A 21,254-nucleotide genomic window follows, 5' to 3' on the forward strand; every position below is an offset into this window, starting at 1 on the left:
AAAACACAGAGAAGAGACACAAAACATAAAAAAAAAAAAAAAAAAAAAAAAAAAAAAAAAAAGATCATATGATCCTGGAGGCTTGCTTTCTGGTACTCTGTCATTTTGTGTAAAGCCCTTAGAGTAGGAAAAATCTTCACAGAGGTGCTGACTGATGCAAGCCAAATTACCCTGCAGATATTGAACGCTTCAGGTAGAAATGGTATTGTTAAGAGCTTGCCAAAACATTTAAAGGGCCTTTTTTCCCCTTACAGGGAATTGCTGATAGGCTTTATTTGATTTATACCTTATTAGCAATTTCTAAGTTTTCTCTTTTGCTGAGCTTGTGCTTTTGAGTAAATCTTTTCTATTTGGTTCTCATTTATGATCCCACATTCCTGTCCAGAGAGTGGTGTTTTTAATTTTCTCAGATGAAAAGCAACTTCCTAGGCAAGTGGGTAAATTAATCACGAAAGCCCACAGTGAGGAGGCGGCCCAGCGGCCCAGTCGACCCCCTGCCATCCATCACTTATGGTGGAATTTCCCACACTGCTCCAGCACAATCTCACACGGTGGTTCCCTTGCCACGTGGTATCCCCAAGAGAGTGGGAAAGTGGATTAAAGGAAAGAAATTGTAAATCACTCCACAAAAGCAAGGCGGTGTTACTATCGTGTAAGATCACAGGGACATCAGAACTATCATAAAGTTAAAGACTTTTTCCAGAATTCCTGCTCACAGATGCTGGGAAAGCCTTCTAGGACCACATGGCTGTCACTTGGCAATGTGTCCGGTGTCATGAGCATGGGCCATTGTAAACCAACCCACACCCAAGCTGCAACGTTCCTTCTGACTTCTCCCACTACTGATTCAGTCATGGGTGGCAGGTGTTTAAAATGTTCATTAGTTAAAGCCTTAGCCCCAAAGGTGTCTCAGAAAGAGATGAATCAGTAACTGCTTTGCTGTTAAAGTCTCAGAATCAAATAGAGCCAAGTACTTTGAGTGATTTAAGGAGGGGGAGTATTTCCCCTAGTCCACCTGATTTATTCTTCATGAAGCATTCCAGAATTCCAACTCTAAAAACATTAACTGCCAACACTGACAAAGTGGATATGAAGATCCTGCAGATCTAGCGTGGAATCCGCTAAACTTGGCTGTTATGACTTCTTTTGCAGGATTGGGCAGAGCAGATTTCCTCATGAGTTATACCATTAATTACTGAGAGTCTCTGAGTGTGTATGCAAGCGTGTGCTTTGTGTCTTTGTATAGTTAACATTTAAGACCTGTCTTGGAAATTACTCTTTGGCAAATGCAGTATCTGGGGGTTCTTGGAGGAGTTAAATCAGTGGAGTCTGCCCATTAATAAGCTTCTTGGAGCACTTGGTCTTACAGGACTGAGGGCGGAGTGTTCTACATTTACAGGCGAAAGAAAAATGTGAGTGATGTGAACACTTTTAAAGGCAAAGAATATCTAGCAAATGTCACTTTCTAGGGTGGAAAAAAATGCAAGTGTTTGCATTCAAAAATCAGACTCGCAGATTTCACAATTTTTTGCAGAAAATTAAAGGAGAGGTGATGCTCTAAGGTCATCTCATCAAGGGAATGGGATCGATCTGCAGCACGTTAACTGAGCTCCACCACACACTTGCTCTTGGATACATGTTAGAGAGATGACCATGATCAGGATGGTACAAACCTTGCCCTCGCAGAACATGTATTACAGTGGAGAAAGAAGACTGGAAAAAAACAGTAAAATGAAACATTACAGGTTGGAAGGAATGCTGTGAAGAAAGCAAACAAAGAGGGTAAAAGAGGGTTGAAAAGGGAAAGTGGAGGCCGGGGATTTAGCTCAGTGGTTCTGCCGCCTGCCTCGCAAGTACAACGTCCCAAGTTTGATCCCCAGTACCAGAAGGAAAGGGAAAAGGGAAAAGGAAAAGGGGAGGTTGGGACAAGACCAGAGGGAAAAGAGGGGTGGGAGCCAGGAAGAGGACTGAAGCAGCAAGTTCAGCAGGGGAAAGAGATGTGCAAGGGCGGGAAGGAGGAAGCCCTTTGCCAGGAGGCCAGGAAACGGGGGGTCAGGGGAAAGTGATGCTGGGTGCTGCTGGATGCAAATGGAGAGCAGCCAGATCAGGTCAAGCCCAGTACACTGTAGCAGGATCGCAGGTTTTGACCTCCAGAGCAGTGGGAAATCATTGAGGGTTTTTAGCTCCCACAGGAATATGATCTGATTTCTCCAGTTTCCTCATCTTAAGGGGATTGTGCAGCAGCTGGCCCATGGTAGCTTGCCAAATGAAGAGGCTTTCTGTAAAGGGAAAAAGTACTAGCATATAAGTTTTCATTTTATTTTAAAGTGTAATTGATAGGCATCTGGAAACTGTGAAGAGAGAGGACCCTGTATTAGTCCCTGAGTGGAGGATCACACACACACACACACACACACATACACACACACACACACCCTTGCAGGTCCAACTGTCAGGTTTTGCTCACTTGGTGTGAAAATATTCCTTCTGTGTCAGATTTGCTTTTCTCGTGCCTACAGGGAATGCCCTTTAGGGACTCAAGCCACCAAAAAGCACCTTCCCCTTTTGTGTCATTGGAAATTATCTGCTGCCACCATTTTCATGTTGATGCTTTGATTAGGGGTTGGACCTGTTTTGGTTTTGTTTACTCCATACCAGCAAATGGCTAATAAGTACAGAATGTGTCCCCAGCCACCAAGCAGGAATTGAGAACAGTGTGTTGAGCACAGAGGACAACACTGACTGAAAAATAAGCAAGTGAGGGTTACTCTCTGCTCTGCAGAGGTGTAAATCATTCACATGAAGCTGAGGGTGAACCCTCAAAATAACATCCATACCAAAATCAAACAACCCCATTGAAGAAAAAAGCCATACCATTCTACTTCCCCAGAAAGTTGTATAATTGGCTCATTAAATCCCACGTAATTCAATTCAGGACACATTCTTGGACCACCCTCATGCTATACAACTGTTTGGACATGCAGCACATTTGGGCGAGCCACTGAATCTGCATGGCCTCCACCCAAGCTTGATGACAGCCTAGAAGACATCGACCATGCCAAGGACTCCAGGACAGGCTCACACCAGGAAACAGGGTTGATAGAAGAGCAGCCGCCACCAACTAGTGCCAAACCACTTATCTACTCAGCAAGGACTTTTACAGTGTGCCTACGGCCAGCCAGACCTAAGGAGCAGGGAGGGGGCATTGAAACAAAAAGTGGGATCCTTGATTCAAGGGACTCAATGACTGGGAAGCACAGGATTCTGATAGAACATGTTTTGGGTGCTGGAGTCTCACCTCAAGGGCACTAAATCGAATGTTTCCACAGTGCTGGGTATAGCAGCATCTCATCTCTAACTATGTCAGTGTATGCCTCTACAAGAGAAGGAGAAATTTCAGAATGTGACTCTCATCCACTTCACATCTTTTCAAACTTTTTGCTTGTGAACGGAACAAGGAACCAAGGTTGAGAGGAAAATCTAGGTGGACCTGATCTCTGAGGGATTGCACAGAGGTTAAGTAGGCCTCTCCCTGAAAATCCCCAGCTCATACTATGCTAAAACTAGATTTCTGTGTGAGAAGGCCTTTGCCTGAAAATGTGTTTCAAGGGAGTAAAATGAACAGCAGTTTTTAGTGAAAAGTTCTCAGAGCTTTGGATGTAGTAGGGATTGATGAAAATGCAGCTGGAAAGCCTACCTTCTATAGAATTGCTTTCTTGAAAATCAGCACCGAATACATATCACTAAAATTCACTCCCTTTTGAACTCCGAGGAGCTATTTTGAAATCATGAAATGGATTGACCATAAAGAGATTTACCAAGATAGAATTGGAGGAAATTATTTCTCCCATATCAGCTCCTCATTTGAAGGTGATGATTTTTTCCCTACAATTAAAAGTTTAATAAAATCTCTATTTATTCCTTAAATTGTTAGAAGGGATGGAAGTCTTTAAGAAGAGAAAAGAGAAGGAGCAGCTAAAAAATGAGGAGTCAAGGAAGATGAAAACACTGCTGGTCAGAATCAATTTAATTATCTAGGCAGAGTCATTTAGTCAGCTACATTCTGACATTTTCACAGGAGCAAATGAACTAGCAGGAGGGACCCAGGAAAGCAGTTGAGGAAGGGTACATCAATAGAGTGTGTGTGCTGTTTCCTCTGCCTACACTAAGATATTGCTCATGCAAAAATTAAGAAATTTGTCTATAATTAATACAGTTAAAATATTAAATTCACTGCCTCGGGGCATGGCAGAATTGTCCTCCTCTCTCAAACTGGTCACAGAACAGAGGTTAAACGAGGCAGACATACTTTGTGTGGATTCATCCCTACCCCAGTACTTTGAACTCAGGCCTCACACTAAGCTACATTCCCACCCCCCACCCCCCCTTTATCAGACAGATTCTTGCTAAGTTTCCTAGGCTGGTTTCCAAATTGAAATCCGCCTGCCTCAGCCTCCCAGAGTGCTGGGGTTACAGGTATATGCCACTGTGCCAGGCTTCTCCTTGGATATCCAGTTAAGGGAGAAGAAACACAGGTGAACCTGGCCCAAATGAGCATATTTGTGGTGTTCTGTCATCAGTAAGCTTAGTGAGATGGGTATGACGTTATTCATCTTAAAGGTAAGGGAACTACAGTTTAGAAAGTTCAAAAAGGTCTACCTACATTTTCAAAACTACCCAAGTACAAGCCCCATGATCTAAGGCTGAGGGCATCTGTCACATGACACTGGTCATGTCCACGTTTGGGCTCCATGTGAGGACAAAGCCTTCTTGCAACAAAGCAGTGTCCTTGTGCAATTTGTGGGAGGCAGGAGACAGCCCCATTTTTAAATCAATTCTGCAAATCCCACTGGAATTATGTTGCAACAGCAGAGAATTATTTCCTGTCATTGGCTCATTTACCCAGCCTTTTATGTGTGGTAGAACATATGTGAAAACATTACAGCTGAAATTCTGCCAATCCCTCTCTGCCCCCTCCCATGAACACACATTCCCATGCCTTCCTCCTCTCCCCATGGAGGGGCAAGAAGCTGCAAGTGAGGCCAAAGGTGATTTCTGGGCTTCTCTGCAATCACAATATCCAAAAGGATCCATGTTTAAGCTCCACAGTGTCAGGATTTTGTGTCTTGTTCACTGCTAAATCTCCAGCAGCTAAACAATGCCTGGCATGTAACAGGGCTCACCAAATACTTCTAGATTGAAAGGATGCATGGGTGGATAAATGGATGAATGAATTAAAGAAAGGGTGGGTAGGTGGGTGGGTAGTTGAATAGAAGGATAGGTGGATGGTGAATGAGTAAAAGGATGATGAGTGATTGGTGGATGAACAGACACATGGGTCAGTGAAATGGATGGATGGACAGATGGATGGATCAGTGAGTGGGTGGGTAGATAATGGTGATGATGAAATGAGTAGGTGAATCAGTGGGTGAAATTACAATACACTTAGATGTACACAGGGGGAGGCTTTCTTTCCATATTTTGTGTAAGGCTCTGAGACCATTGTTTTCAATACTAAATCTAGTATTTGAAGCATTATCATTTTCATATATCCCACATCATTCTCCAGTGCATTTGTAATAACACAGAAGAACAGACACAGCACATTTGAGAGACAAAAATAAAATAGTAATCCAAAGCTAAGGGAAATCCAGATGACTAGGAGTTATGTCTATTGCTTTTCTGTGCATACTCCTCCTTGGAACACAAGAGGATGGGAGCAATTTGCTTTCCAAAGGAGGGGTCCTTCCAGTGGGGACTTCTCCCAGTGGCCTTTGCTTGATTTAATGAAAGCAAGGAGAGGTAGGTAAAAAATAACAAGAAATAAAAATAACACCCCATCACCCTGTGAGACCACTCTGCACTTTACAGAGAAATTTGACATCTCCCTTCTCTTGTCATTGGCAAAGTCCTGAGGAAAAAGAGCAAACACGATCACCTCCATCTTACAGATGAGAGAACTGAAGGCCAGAGGCCCACGCTGGTCAGGGAGGATTCTGGATGCCAGCCTGTAGCCTGCTCTTTTGTCCTCACCAGGTTCTTGGGAACTGAGGAGCCTCTGATTGCAAACTTTGGCTGGGGAGAGGGGTGCATCTCCTCACCACTCCTGTGTTCTGTGTTGCCCTGGTGATAACCCCAACATCAGTTGTTTGGGGAGGCAAGATCAGGGCACAGGCAGATTTCAGCCCTGTTTGGGTGGTCTCTGTCCAGACCACTTTTTCCATCATATGTTTTTAGTAGCATCTTCTCTGTACATATTTGCAGAGGCTGCAGGAATGATGGGTGTAGTCAATGCAGGTCTGCCTGCTACCGCAGAAGAGAAAAGGTCATGCTAGCTCAGACCTGTAAACCACCTACAGTGAACTGATCTGTTTACACCTGCAAGAGCCGGTCCTAGGTGAGCCCCACAAGCAGCCACCCTTCCTTTCTCTGCCCCCCCCCACCTTTTCTTTCCTTTCTTGTCTTTCTGTAGTACTTGGAATTGAAGCCATGGCCTTCACATTGAGTTAAGTGCCCAGGCCTTTTATATATATATATATATATTTTTTTTTTTTTTTTGAGACAGATTCTTGCTAAGTTGCCTAGATTGGTCTCGAACTTTCAGTCCTCCTTCCTTGGGCTACCAAAGTCTTATGATTATAGACATGTGCCACCACACCCAGTAGCCCTCTTCTCTTCTGTCAAAGCTGAGGAGCTCATCTAATATCAAGCCACTGACCAACTGAGATCCCTTCCTTGCTGGGTCCCCTTCCCTTGAATTCTTTGCTTTGCAGGATGTGGTTCAGGAGGAAACAGAATGGTGGCACAGAAATGAAAAGCTGGTAATATCTAGAAGCCTTCTGGGCATCTCTCATCTGATGGGGCTCAGTTGGTGTCTTTCTATTAAGCTTCCTAAGAAATTACATTTGCGCATTAATTGGTTTCCAGGTTGCTGAGCAGAGGTTCACGTGTTAAGACTATGAAGTAAAATGCGCTGCAGATGGCACCATTCTGTGTCCCAGGTATTTGCTATGAACAATTGAAATAGTTAAGGGTGTTTTGATCACTCACTCCTGGCCCGCAGCTCCCTTAGCCTTCTGCGGCCTATCTGGTAGGCCCACTGGGTCTGCATCTAGGACTGATAGGGTCACTTTCTAGTCCCAGAGTGGGTGTGAGGTTGCACTGCCCTGTTAGCTTCACCAGGTTCCATGCTATCTTTTGAATGTTCTCAGTTCCCTGCCCTCTGCACCCTGGGGTGGCACAGTGGGTGGGTCAGGTCTATCTCTCTCCCCATCATACTATGGGGAGTTACTGATCCTGAGATGGGCTCCTATCTCCCCAGCCTGCAGCTCATTAAGACCTGGATAGGCTCCCCGCCTCCCTTGGGTGCATGCAGGCTGGCTCACACTTGACCTCAGGTGAGCTGAATAAATCCCAAGACTTGGCCTTACACTGAAAATCTTTAGGGAAGTGCTTCGAGGTACTATACATTGGGAAGGGAGGTAGAGCCTCAGGGATTTGCTTTTATCTGCAGCAGGCTCCAGGGATCCTGCTGCCTACCTCCTCCACCGATGCTCATCCCTCTATCACAGCCACCTGTGCCAGGTGCTGCCTGAGGTCCCCGCCCCGGGGTGGTGCCTGACCACCCTCAAGGTCTTCTGGTTGAATAAGAAAAGCACAGGCCTTTCAGTCCTAGATCTGTGTGTTTTGTCCATCCCTGGAACCACAAGACTCTGGTAAGGCACCTAACCACTGGATGCCCGGTTTTTCATCCATAAAATTGGAGAGTATCAGTGACGGAAAATATCCACCAACTTCCTGGTCTACAACAGGGGTTCAACAAACAAGTGGTACTTTAAGTCAGTGCTTATACTCATGCCGCTCACATGGAGGTGAGAGAAAATAAAAAGCTCTGAAACAGCAGATCTCGGAAACAAGTGGTACCACTTCCTGCCATGCAACTGAAGGTGAGGCCAGTGCCTGAGGTTGCAGACACCGCCACGTGGCCCAACATGCCAGTCTACCTGATTGCATATATTTTATGTGTGGGGATTAGAAGTTTTTATCACCGGCACAGTTGAGAAAAGACCTAAAGATATTTCTGATGCTGATCCAAGAAACTTTGATTTGAAACCTGGCTGATCAGAGTCCATACCTCCTGTGACCTCTTGCGTCCTCCCCTGGCCCTCACTTGGAAAGGAAGATGGCATGAATGCGAGGGTTAGGACCCTCGAAGTACTGAGAAGGTAGAATGCGCTCGGGTTCATGACGACTGAGTGCTGAATTTGAAAAAGCTCATCGTGCTACTTGTGAGAGAGAACGATGAAGTGCTAATCATTAGCCTGTCTTCTCTGGAGAACGGGCCTGGTTTGTGGCTGTAGCCACTCTTCCTGGCCTTGGTATGGAGTGGAGAGACAGGAGAAGGTGTGCTGTGCTTCTGTGAGATGAACTTTAGGAGAAACATTTGGAAAAAGCCTCCAGGAACAAAAAACTAACATCGGCCTGGCAGGTACCACGTCTCAGAACAGTATGTTTGTGTGTTTAGTTTGTGGTTGTTTGGTTGGTGGTTTATGCTTTCCAGTCCATGTTCTTGTTGAGCTAGAGAAAACGTGGCCCTTCTAGAAAGGACTAGGGTCTTTCGATTTCTTTAACAACATCTATGAGTTAAATTAAGGGATGGTCTCTTAACTGCTTGATCACTCCTTTCCCTCCTGAATTATTTTGCTCTCAAGTTTCCTTGTAGTTGTGGTTTTACATATTAAAGGTTGCTACATTTTTGCTACAATTACAAGGCTTTCTGTATCACATTAGAAATGTTTCTAAGCATGAAAATGTACAAGGCAGTTGAGGTCCATAATTTAAAATAGGCAGAGTAGCAACTGCAAGTGAGAAAAAGAAACCTCTTTTTCTTATCAGCACTGGTAGCTGGCATCTCTGTGAAGTTAATCAGACTTTCAGGTATGGGGTCGCAGCTTGCTCACCCTCATCCTGAGTGTGTGGGGTGGTAGTGCTCATGCCCACTTGGTAGATGTGAGCACTGAGGCTTAGTGCAGTGCTGAGAGATGAGGCATTCAGATGCCACCTTGTCCCTGTGCCACACACCCAGCCCAGGGGATCCACCAGGTCTGCTCAACTGGTAGCTTCCACTGTTAGAAATTTGTAAAACTATTTTGCCTGCAAAAGAAACCAATGGGAGGCAGAGATCAGCAATCCATTTTCCAAAGCCAGGTAGTCCTTTATCCTTTATACATTTGTTAGCTGTGGACAATGTGAGCTTTGTTTTGTTTTGTTTTCCAATCAATTTAAGGAGGGCAACCTGGATGGCTTCCCATGCCGGATTGCCCACAGACTCGCTCTTTCATCACACGCTGTGTCGGCTCTGAGCGATTCAAAGCAGCTGCCTGGGCTGCTTCCTCCGCTTTCCTCCTCCTTCCTCCTTCGCTCCTAGTTCTTCCTGCAGTCAGCACCCAGACTGATGGCAGCTCCGGAGCTCTGAGCCAGAAACTTCCGCATCATACACGGAAGTCATTGAAACAGTGGAGCTTGTGACCCGCGGCCCCTCTGACTCCTCCCTGATTACAGCTCCTCTCCCACCGCGTAATTTCCAAGGAGAAACGCAGTTGTCTCGGGGTACTTCCCAGAGAGCTTTCACAAGGCAGATAACTCGACTTCTCCTGTCAAGGTTGATACATTGGCTTAGTACAATTCGCCCCAAGAATAGAGCTGTGACATGAACAATAGGCTCCTACAAGAAAAGAATTTGGGGGCTGCAGATGTGTCAAAGTAAAAGTAAGCCCTCCTAATGTTTTACTTGGCAGTTTTGTGACAGCTAGGATATTAAGCCATGGCTGCATTGTGGTAGGAAGCTCTCAGTGGCGTTCCTCTCTTTTAACGTGGAAGGATTTTTTGTTTTTCACCCAAATCATCCAGCTTTCCATTTCATCCTCTTTTTCTTTCTAACCTTGTGTTCAGCATAGTAAATTTGCCCCAAGTGTCCCTGGTAGTTAAATATTAGATAACAAAGTAAGTGCCTAGCAAACAAGGTCACATCCAAGCAGGGGCCACTGTCGCCTTGCCATAGCGTCTGAGATAAATTCTCTGGCCCTGAGCTGAAAGCATCACTTTTTCTGGGTCTCAGGTATAATTATTTTAAAGCCTTCTATGCCAAGGGAAAGCATCACACATAACAGCTTCTTTTCTGAGTAATTTTCCAGTTTTATTGCTTTGCACCAGTCTATCATTGCTGTGTGTCGATTCAATTAGCTGCTGCCCTGGCAAATTTAGGATAATTTATTGGACATATTAAAAGGTACATTGTGATGAGCTTGCCAAAAGCTCTGGAAGAAACTTGAGGCTCATCTTTATGAATAGAGACCACGAGCTAGACAAGATCTTCGATGTCATGAAAAACTACATAGCCCAATTTAGTGTGCTTTTTGTAGATGCTCCAGGGAATAAAGCTACTAAGTAAAAAAGAAAAAATATAAATGATAGGAAGGCAGAACTACCATACTACAGATTTTGAAACAAGTGCAAGGGAAACATCACTCAGCTCACAGATACTTTCCTGCTTTAATGGATAGTAAGAGAATTCAGCTGTTTACTGTGATTCTTAAAGGTATTTAAAAACTCATTATTCCTGGCTCAAAATTGACTTGAAGAGACAGATACTCACAGGATGTTTACCCCATGCCTAAAGTTAGATAAGCTTCTCCAAATGAAGTTCATGGGGCTTTGCTTGCAAGATGGAGCCACGGTGTCAAACAGAATCATTTCTAAGCAAAGCAGGTGAGAAAGGGTCTAGGATGAACCTAAGTTGCATTTTGCACTGTGACGCAGATAGCTGTATATTGCTCTATGTATTGACCTTAAAAATGTTCCAATTTTAAATCTAGTTGAGTTATTCCCAAACTTTAATGGGCATCAGAATCTCTTGGGCCATGATAACCCATAAACATAGAAACCGTGGTATAGTCTTACAATGGAATACTATTCAGCCATAAAAAAGAATAAAGTTCCAATATGTGCTACAATGTAAATGAACATTGAAAATACTAAGTGAAAGGAGCCAGATGCAAAGGATACATATTGTATGATTCTACCTTTATGGAACACACAGAACAGGAAATCCATGAAGCCAGAAAGCAAATTAGTATTGGCAGAGGCTGGGAGAACAGGAGAATTAGTGACTTGACAGGTATGGGGTTTGTTTGTTTAGTAAAGAGAATATTCTGGAATTAGAAAGTGGAAAAGGTTATACAGGATTGTGTATGTACTAAGAACTATTGGATTACACATTTTAGGTGGCGTAAAGGGTGAAATTCATATTCTAAAAATTTCACAACAATGAAGCAGTTCTGCAGGGATAAAATTCTGTGTTTAATGCTGTTCTGATGTCTTCTCACCACCCTGGTCCCTAAGCAAGAAAAACAGACTGGCTCAGGGGCTGTTCTGAAGGAGAAGCTGCCTCTCTGGGTGTGCGTGCATGAGAACAGCCTGTTTCTCATTCATTTCTCCAGGTCTGTCGCATCCGTCCATGCCCTGGAACGAGCTCTTCTGCCGCCGTCCCCACCCCTTCTCATTGCCCTTTGGTGAGGGGCTCGCATGCCCCCCCTCCCAGTGAGGTCTCCTTATGGGGTTCCTCGGTGGGATCTGCCAGTCCAGTGCAGGTCCTGTCCCCCTCACTGTCTGATTTTTCTCCTCCTGCCGCTGCTCCTCTTCAACCCTTTCCTTTCCAACCCCCCTGTTCTCTCCCTTAGCTTGTCTATCTCCACCCACCTCCTGGAATGCAGGTTGGATAGGCACTGGGGTATCTTGTTTGTGTGCTCCCCTGTCCCCAGAGCCTAACTAATTTAGAATAAATACTTGTAGAATCTCTGAATGATGAATGGCAAATTGCTCTGCTTTCCTTCCTCTCCTCTCTGCCTCATGTCCCCAAAGAAGGTTCTGGAATATTCTGTCAGAGTGAAATAGCAAGAGGCAAAGATCTATAGGTAGAAAATGCTCCCCGGTCTTGTCACCACTTGTCATCAGAGTGTTCTGAACCAAGCATGTTGGTACATGCCTATAATCCCAACACTCTGGGAGGCTGAAGCAGGATGATCCTAAATTTAGCCTAATATGGGCAACTTAGCAACTTAGCAAGATCCTGTCTCAAAGAATAAAAAAGGTTAGGATGTAGCTCAGTGGTAGAGAGTCTCTAGGTTCAATCCCCAGGACCCAGGTGAGGCTCTCAATGTGTAGCAATACTCCCAGTGGTTCAGTACTTGCCTGGCAGGCACAAAGCCCTGGGTTTAAGTCCCAGCAGTGCAAAAACAAAACACATTCAAAAAAAAGTGTTGGTTCTTCGATGGTTGCAGAGGTTTCCATCCTGGGTGTTTTCACTGTGCCAGCCATGAGCCCGGGCCCTGCTTAATGTAACTCTGCTCTGTGCCACGTGATCCACTCTGACTAGGGATCTGTCAGGGTCACGGACATCATGAGAATCTCACTTGGCATCTGGGGAGGTGCTGCTGCCTTGTTAAAATGGTAGCACCTTCGAGTCAGTCCTCAGAGCAAGCTAAAAGCCTATGCACTGGACAGATAGCATCTCCAGTGGTTCCAACAAGAGAGGAAAAAAAGCACTTGGGCTTTGTTCCTCAAATGAAAGCAAAGGCTAAGGGAAATAAGAGTTTATTATCACACAGCTCACTGTACTTCTAGTACCTAGGATACATGAAAGTTTATGTCTGTCAAATATGATCTATTCTATTCTCTCCAAACCAGTTTAATGCATGCTCTTTTATTTTTTGGGGGGGGGGTATGATTCCACCTATTTGAAATGTCTGGCATAGACCATTTCATACAGAAACTAGATTAGGGATTCCTTGGGGATGAGGAATGAGGAGTGTGGCAACTGGTCTGCAGAGGTGGTTTTTAGGGGTATAGAAATACTCTAGAATTATATTGTGATGGCTGCAAACCCCTGTGAATAAACTGAACAGGTGTACACCTTCAAACAAGGTTAATTTTGTGGTAAGTGAACTATGTTTTAAGTCACACCATGTGTGCCTCAGGGGACTCAGGCCAAGGCATCCACATCTGGAGGGTCAGGAAAGGGCAGAGTTTCTGGCAGACAAAGGGCTAGAGATCGTGAACATTCACGAGCTCATTTCATCCCTCACTGCAGATGGACACCCAAGGTTACCTGTGGGCCAGCATATATATAAAGCACCTATTTATCAATTTTAAAAATGTTATTTGTTCTGCAGTGCTGAGGGTCAACCTAGGGCCCTGAGCATGCTAGGCCAGCACTCAATCCTTGAGGACTACTATATGGAATATAAAAAGAACTCAAAAAAATCAGACCCCCCCAAATACAGACACCCAATTCAAAAATGGGCAACTGAAATGAACAAACATTTTTCAGACAAACAAGTAAAAGCAGCAAATAAATATATGAAAAAATGTTCAGTATCACTGGTCATTCAAAAGATGCAGATGAAAACAACACCGACATTCCACCTTACCCCAGAAGGAGTGGCTGCTATCAAGAAATCAACCAATACCAAATGCTGGTGGGGTGTAGGGAAAAAGGAACCCGTCTCCATTGTTGGTGGGAGTACAGACTGTGCAACCACTGTGGAAATCAATATGGAGTTATCTCAAAGAACTAGGATTAGAGGTTCCATTTGACCCAGCCATCCCTCTGCTGGGTATCTTTCCAAAAGAATTAAAAGAATCATACCACAGTGATAATACGTGAACCCATGTTTATAGTGGCACAGTTTGTAATAGCTAAAACTTGGAAACAACCCAAATGTTCAACTGGAGCCTGGATAAAGAAGATTTTTTAAATAAAATGGAGTACTACTCAGCCATAAAGAATGAGAAACTAGAAGTATTTATAGCTAAATGTATGCACATTGAGGCTATACTCTTAAGAGAAATAAATAGGACATACTTGAGTAAATACCGAATAGTTTCTGGTGTGAAAAACTAAAAGTGTAAGTAAGGTTCAAATGGTATAATTGGGAGTGTGAAGTAGGAAGGAAATGGCTAAAGGGGAAGTAGGAAGGGGAGGGGAAAGGAAATAAGGGAAAAGAAAAAATGTAGAAAAATGAAATAAGGGAAACAAAGTCCTTGTACATAGGGAAGGGTAAAGTGAGGGCAGGAGTATGGGAAAAAAATAACCAAGATATATCATGTAAAGGTACAAGATCCCAATGATAAATGTAACTGTACTGTTTGCTCTAAGTGTACCAATAAACTTGATGAAAAAATAAATAACTAATGTCCAGAGCAACAGTGTAGCGCTGTGGTTAAATGCACAGCCTTTGAAGCTAGAATGCCCGGATTCAAATCTTTCCTCCATCAATTTCCAGCTGATGTAACCTTGTGCAATTTATTTCATGTCTTAGGACCTTAGTTGTTTTCACATCTGACTCAGCTGGAACCACCTCTGTGGCTCTGGGATCAGCTCCTCACATGCACATAATCCCGGACTCTGCCGGTGAAGGGCTGGTGCTAGGACCCAGCAGGGGGCAGGCGGTCTTCAAGGTCTTAAACTGATCTCATTCACCTTGTTTCTAGCCCTTTTGTTCATGTCCACCTCCCAACCAAAAGCACCAAAACGTGTGTGTGTGTCTGTGTTGGAAAGTCTACGGTGGGATGGCGTGGACTTGTCTAAGCTGCATGAGTGGATCAAGTCTCAGCTCCTGAGGCTGAAGACTTTCTTGGCTCCTTGTGGACAAAGTGATTCAAGCTACCCTTTCTTCCAGCTGCTCTCAACTACCGTTATTCTTCCTATAAGCCCTTCTTGAGACTAATAGCATATCCTGGTGTCTTTCCTAATTAACTCAGACATTTTCCAGAAATCAGTTCCCTACCAGAATGAGCTGATCATTTTATCATCCGCCGCTGAGTTGCATATCACTGAAAATGAGCCTAAGTCCCAAAGGTCAGGCCTGGAAACACATTTGTTCTAGGGACAATTGCAGGAGAAAGTCTCATCTAGACCTTGATGAAGCCTGTTTCTCAGCAAACAGAAGAACTTTTCTCAATTCCCTGGCTAATGTACCAGTCTCTTCAATACAAAGCCTTCTAAATTGAAAATATTACAGTCTGTAATTTGTTGGAGCTGTTCAGCATCATTTTGATACCAGGAATAATCTATCCAGCAAGGACCGTTGTAAAGGTTTCAAAGGATTTTTGTTACAGCACTACAAGTTAGTCTCTCTCTATTTCCTTTATGTCCAACAGAGCAGGACTTTTATGCATTAATTTATGTGTGGATTAGAATTATACTCTACAGGTAGTAACCTGAGATTAATAGACAGGATTTGGGTAGATGGAGCTGTATCATCATTTTAGCCATAGAAGTCATCCTGATCTCAAAATATTGCCACACGTGGTGACTGTGTGGTGGCTAGTCTGCCATCTTTAGGGACTGAGCACCTATGTTTTCTTGGCTAACTGATTGAGGTCTAATTATAATGTCATCTTATAAATGTCTTCATGGGGAGAAAAGGCTTGAGCATGCTATCCAGCATGCTTCCTCACTTAAGTAATAAAACCTTTTGGGTCTCTGGCATGCCTGTTCCTTATAGTCCTTGCTATTTCTGCACTGGGAAAATGCATTTGTAGATGGAAATGACATACTTTGTTGGGTGGCTATATCAGTCCATGTTCTGTTGCTTGAACAAAATCCTTGATGCTAGGTTATCTATAAAGGAAAGAGGTTTACTACCTCACAGTTCTGGAGGTTCAAGAGCATACTCAGCCCTGGTGAGGGCCTTGTGGAGGATGTCATCACAATGGCAAGAGGGAAGGCAAGGGGGACAGATCCTACTGCAAGACAGGAAGCAAGAGGCATTAAAGGGCCAGGCTTGCTCTTTTTACTTCTCACTCTTGGAGGGAGTTAATTAGATTTCCTTGAGAAGACACCGTTCCCTTCTGAGTGTGACACTCCCATGATCTAACCACCTTCCACTAGGCCACCTCACGCCACTCAACTGCAGCGTCCTGGGACCAGGCTTCCAGCCCATGAACTTCTGGGAGACACACTTAAATCATATCCATAACACTGTCTGCTGTAGGACTCAAACCCTAAATTCTCGATAGTGTACCAGATTAGAGGTCTGTTTGCCTTTCTTGGAGCACTTCAGGGCTGCAGGATATAGGTGGCCTTCACCCCTACTCTTCCATCTTTAAAACATGGGATGCCCCAGTCTCAGCTGGCAGAGAAGGAAAAAAGTACATCAAGAAGGAACACTTGCTTAAATACCACAGATCCAAAGTAACCCGTGTGGCTTCTGGTTAGATTCCATTGCCAGGAATTCGGCACACAACCCATCAGGTACAAGGGGCTAGACAGCTCCTAGACCACAGAAGGGGAGCGTAATTTTCTGGGGAGCTCTGCTGCACCTCTTACTGCCCTAGAATCTAAAGGCAAGTGCTGGGCATGCATTTCCAGACCACCTCTATCCTCTTACACCTATGCCAGGGGAAGACAGTGATTCACCCCTTTGCAGACCTAAATGCCAATGTCAGCAGGACCTCACCTGTGGTGGGACTGTAAGTCTCTAAAGCCATGGGATTGATAAGAAGCCATCTGTATTTTTTCTTTGCACTTACCAATAAGGCTACTTGTATGTGTCGTTGTTATAAAGCCTTAGGTCCTAAGAACTCACTTCCCTTTATAGCACTTCACCTGGAACTATGAATGGCACCTGTAATGAGGCTCTGTCTGAAGTTGCTGATTTGAAAAATGTAAATGATGATTTCTTTTTTGATAAAGCATTTTTCACCAGTGGTATCAGTACTGTATGGGAATGCAGTCAGGATGAATGGAACGTGCCTCCTTGTATGCTGACTATGAAAGCCTTTGTTTGTTGATAGTCATAATGAATACCTGAGCAGGTGTCGCCAGTGAGTGACCTGGGTGGCAGCAAAAGGAGGCAGGAGAGGCCATGCTGTGTCCTGACGACTTCCTCTTGGGCTCTTCCTTCTCAGGTACCCTTTCCCCATGGTCTTCAGCAGCTGCAGCAGGAAGGACCTGGAGACCAGCCTGGAGAAAGGGATGGGAATGTGCCTCTTCAACCTGCCTGAAGTCAAGCAGGCTTTTGGGGGCCCGAAGTGTGGGAATGGATACGTTGAAGAAGGAGAAGAGTGTGACTGTGGGGAGCAGGAGGTAAGGCGACCGTCTCCAGAACATCCTCCTCACGTTCTTGGATGGACAAAGCAATGAGAAACTGGGCAACAGACTGAAGGTGCTAGACACTCAGGATGGAAAAGCCATACATGTCCACCTTGAACAAGCCCCATGCACCAGGGTCACTTTCTTGAGTCTTAACTATCAGACAGAAGTTGTATCATTTGGTCTAAATACATAAAGAATCTTCTCTGTTGAAGGGTGCAATATTCTCAGTGAGATGAGGACAAGAACAATAAAAAAAGCATTTAGCTTTGAGTTTGATGGGGAAGAAAGCCTTGGAATTCTAGCTTCAAAGAGCTAATAGACACCATTTGTTTCTCTTTGTGAGGCTGCTACTAGAGGGGAATTTGAATAAGCAGTACTCAATTTTAGACAAGAGCTTCCTCTCAAGCTGAAATTCTGCCACAGCCTCCTATGTATGCACGGCCCGAGGCTCCCAAGGCTTCTGGCTCTCGTGCTTGTTAGCTTTCAGAAGCAATAAGTGAGAGCAGGGAACATTTTTTATCCAGCTCTGGGCTTGTTTAACCCTGCTTTCAAGCCAATCTCAGGAAATACTCTTGTTCTACAGGGCCCAAGATAAAGTTAATCAACATAGAAAGTATAACAACCACTTTTTCATCTCTGAATATTTCTGAGAAGGAAAGAGAGGACATGGTGAGCCCGCCTAGTGAAAGCCCCTCAAAGCTTGGAGGAGGTTTAGAATAAATCAAAGGCAGGCATTTGTGTAACAGGAAGCTGCATATGAGATTCTCCATTCAAGCTTGTGCAAGCTGAAATGGTAGACAAGTTTGAGGCAAGCTTAGCTGAATTCACAGATGGGCTTAGTGAAGGATCGGGTAGAGCACGTCTGCTCTGTAACAGATTCAAAGATGGAAGAAAAATTGTTCTGAGACTCCAGAGCATCCTGTACATTCCCTGCATTCACCACACGAGCTACTCAGTAATGGAATCTTCATCTTATCCTGTCTCTGTCTCTGGGACACCGCATCCCAGCAGGGATGATTTTGCTCTGACAGTTTCTGGGAGGGTGGTAGAGATGTGTAAGACCTGAGTGGGAGAGGAGAATGCAGAAGTGGTTTTATCAAATGTTTTTATGCCCTTGTCAAGCTCAGAACTTACTAACAATAATGACATTGTTAATTGTGCCCCCGTGAGCAGTGCCTGGTTGCTGGGTAGGACCAAGTCCTAATTATGGTGTTACAGAAACTCTTAAAGATTAGTGAAGGAAAATAGGAAAACTACCATGGGATGGGATGTGCAAAGAGAAAAGAAGTTCCTTGAAGGCCTTCTTAATTACTTAAAGAAAATTTTAGTTAGCTTAAATTACCCTTATTTCTCAAGAGAGACTATATTGACTTAAAATGGTTTGCATTTGGTTTGAACTCCTTACAATATTGTTTGTGGCCATGAATAAATCTGACGACTCCATGCAGCCATGACCTCTCAGGCATAGAATGATTCCATTCACACTTACATGCCACCACTCCTGCCATTGCTGTCACAATCATCACAACTGCTGCCAACATTGCCACTGTTGTCTCATCAGCCATTCCCACCACCACCCCACCGTTTATTTTCACAGTCACTGCCATGCCCACAGCTACCACCCACCACTGCTACCACCACCATCAACACCACCACTGCCATACCATTATCCCCACCACCATCACCACTGTGGCCACTGTGCTTGAGAGCCAGACATTTGTGTTCTGGCCCTCTTTCAACTCCAGGAAGTAGTTGTGCCAATTTGCTGGGGTGCTTCGATCTCTCCAGGTAGCACCTTGCACTGTGGGGCAGCTTTGATTATTACAAATTCCTTACATAGAGCCAAGTTCAACTTGGGTGTAATTCCCATAGTCAGGGTCCTTATTTCACAAGGTGAGTTCTTAGTATTTTAAGAGAATCCTTTTCCTCATCCAATCATCCTTCCATGAACTTTTCAAAGTCACAGTGAGCCTCTTGCATTGGTTAGTTTATTTTACTCTTTATGTGTTGCTTTTCAAAGTTCAAATTCCAATTGTGCCTTTGTATTGGGATTGCCCATTTCCACTTTCCACACTTCTTTGCCCAAAACTTTTAATTTAACCCATTACCTGGGCTCATTCTCTCCTTCTCCAGGTGCTCACAACTTGTAGGTATTTCTCCTGCTGTTGCTCAGATCATCCCCTGGCCCAGAGGAAATCGGTGAATGTGTGGGCTCAAAATAAATTCTACTAGCACACAGCTGGATCCTGCCTCTGCTCCCTCACTCCCAAAAATGATCTTCATCATTTGCAAGAAAATGCATTACAGTTTTATTTCAGTTCATTGTGACTAAGAATCTGTCTACTATCTACAGCATGAGAATGACAATTAGGGCTTTACAAAGGATTTTCTAATGGTTTCATTTTTCTTTCTTCTTTGGAGGCTTGGTATTTATTGGTTCTGTTGCTTCCCTATTGAGTACTACAATAATAAATGCATCAACAGATGAAGAACTTGTCTCTTCTGAGAAATATGGTATTCCAGAAGAAATAGATTGGGGGTAGTTAAAAGGCAAGTGATACCCACAGCCTTCTGGTACAGGGTGTTGGATTTATATCACCATAAGGATATCCTGACATCTCACTCACTCTTCCAGCTAACAGGACTGGGAAAGCAACTTTATCTCCTTGTTTAAAGTCAATAGGATGCCAGTAGCTTGCAAATTATCTTTTAAACTTATCTTTCTCATATTATCAACCTTCTTTGAAGTCTAAGACATTCTACTTGGCAACATTTCCAGCTGAACTGCTGCTTATATTATTTAGTGATTTGGGGGAGGGGAAAGTGTTCTTAAAGGATTTGGGGATGCAGATATGGGATGTCTGATTGAACTTAGAATTTTAAGGGAATCTCTAGTTTGGATAATGTATCATTAGTAGAACCATTTGGACCATAATGAGCAAAATGGCATTGCTGTACATTTGATAGTACCCAATAGGGGATGCATTTAAACGTCTCCTTTAAAAAAGCAAAACAAGTCACTAAACTTTCTCACCATTATGAGTTCATGAGCCAGAAGCCCTTACTGTCATAAAGTTTCAGCCACGATTTCTGGTTGGCAGTTTTATCTTATTGTATATACTACGCATTCCGGATGTTTATAAAGTCCTCAAACAAATGTAAAATGGAAGTATGTATGATAGGAGCAAATTGTAAATACAAATGAGAGCTTCATCCAGTTCAGGTATCTAGGGTTACCAGAAATCTGGGTCACTACCAAAATTCATTCATTGTATTTATGATACCAATGATATATTTATTCAAAAAAGAAGTTTTCAAGAGTAAGCAATTATACATTTATACTGTTAAACTTACATGTGATTAGCTTCACCCTAGCCAGTGGTATAGAAATTCATTGTAGCACATCATACATTGAATAAAATAAAAGAATATTGATAGGCTATGCGGTGTGAAGGACTTTGAACTCTTTCCTCTTACAATAAGTTTAATTTATTCTAAAATGTGTAAATTCAAAGTAATTGGGATGCTCTAAAGTACACGGACTTTATAAATTTATTAAATGTTTGTAGACTTTCTGTTGAGAACTAAGCACTCTCTTGTGGTGGTGGTGGTGGTGGCGGTGGTGTTAGAAAAAAATGACTACAGATAAAGCATACCACCATAAAGGAGTTGGTTTTCTCTCTCATTTTTGTTTCACAGAGGGCAATACATTACTATTTGATCTATCTGTTTAAATCCCTTGAAAACCAATGGAGTCCACCCCAGCCTCCTTCCCACCTCAGCCTACATGTGCAGAGCAAGGGTCTCATCCATGATCTCCTGGTTAAATTTCAGGGAATTTGGGTTCAAGTATAATTCATTTGACTTCGCTTCCTCTCAGGGCACTCGATCAAAATGGCTCTTTTGCTTTGCTTTGTTCTGATTTTTCCCTGCAGCTCTAGTGATGGGGCCCCAGGCTTCACAAGACATCCTAGGCAAGCACTCTTATCACTGAGCTATGTTCCCAGCCCCATCAAAAGTTTCATTTTTGGAAAGTAATGATTTCATGCATCTGTAATTTCTCCTCCTCCTCCTCCTCCTCCTCCTCCTCCTCCTC

General features: G+C 43.7%; 1 protein-coding gene across 4 annotated transcripts in view; it reads left to right on the forward strand.

Moving 5' to 3' along the window:
- Positions 1-21,254, forward strand: part of Adam12 (ADAM metallopeptidase domain 12) — a 405,947-nt gene that overhangs the window by 337,056 nt on the left and 47,637 nt on the right. For all 4 annotated transcript variants that reach the window (XM_033761360.1, XM_010620988.2, XM_010620978.2 and 1 more), the window contains one exon: positions 16,972-17,149. In XM_033761360.1, coding sequence (XP_033617251.1) covers positions 16,972-17,149 — 178 coding nt within the window. The remainder of the gene's footprint in view (positions 1-16,971; positions 17,150-21,254) is intronic.

Source organism: Fukomys damarensis, unplaced genomic scaffold, assembly GCF_012274545.1.
Source record: "Fukomys damarensis isolate Sample0158 unplaced genomic scaffold, DMR_v1.0_HiC HiC_scaffold_8, whole genome shotgun sequence".
Classification (NCBI taxonomy): domain Eukaryota; kingdom Metazoa; phylum Chordata; class Mammalia; order Rodentia; family Bathyergidae; genus Fukomys; species Fukomys damarensis.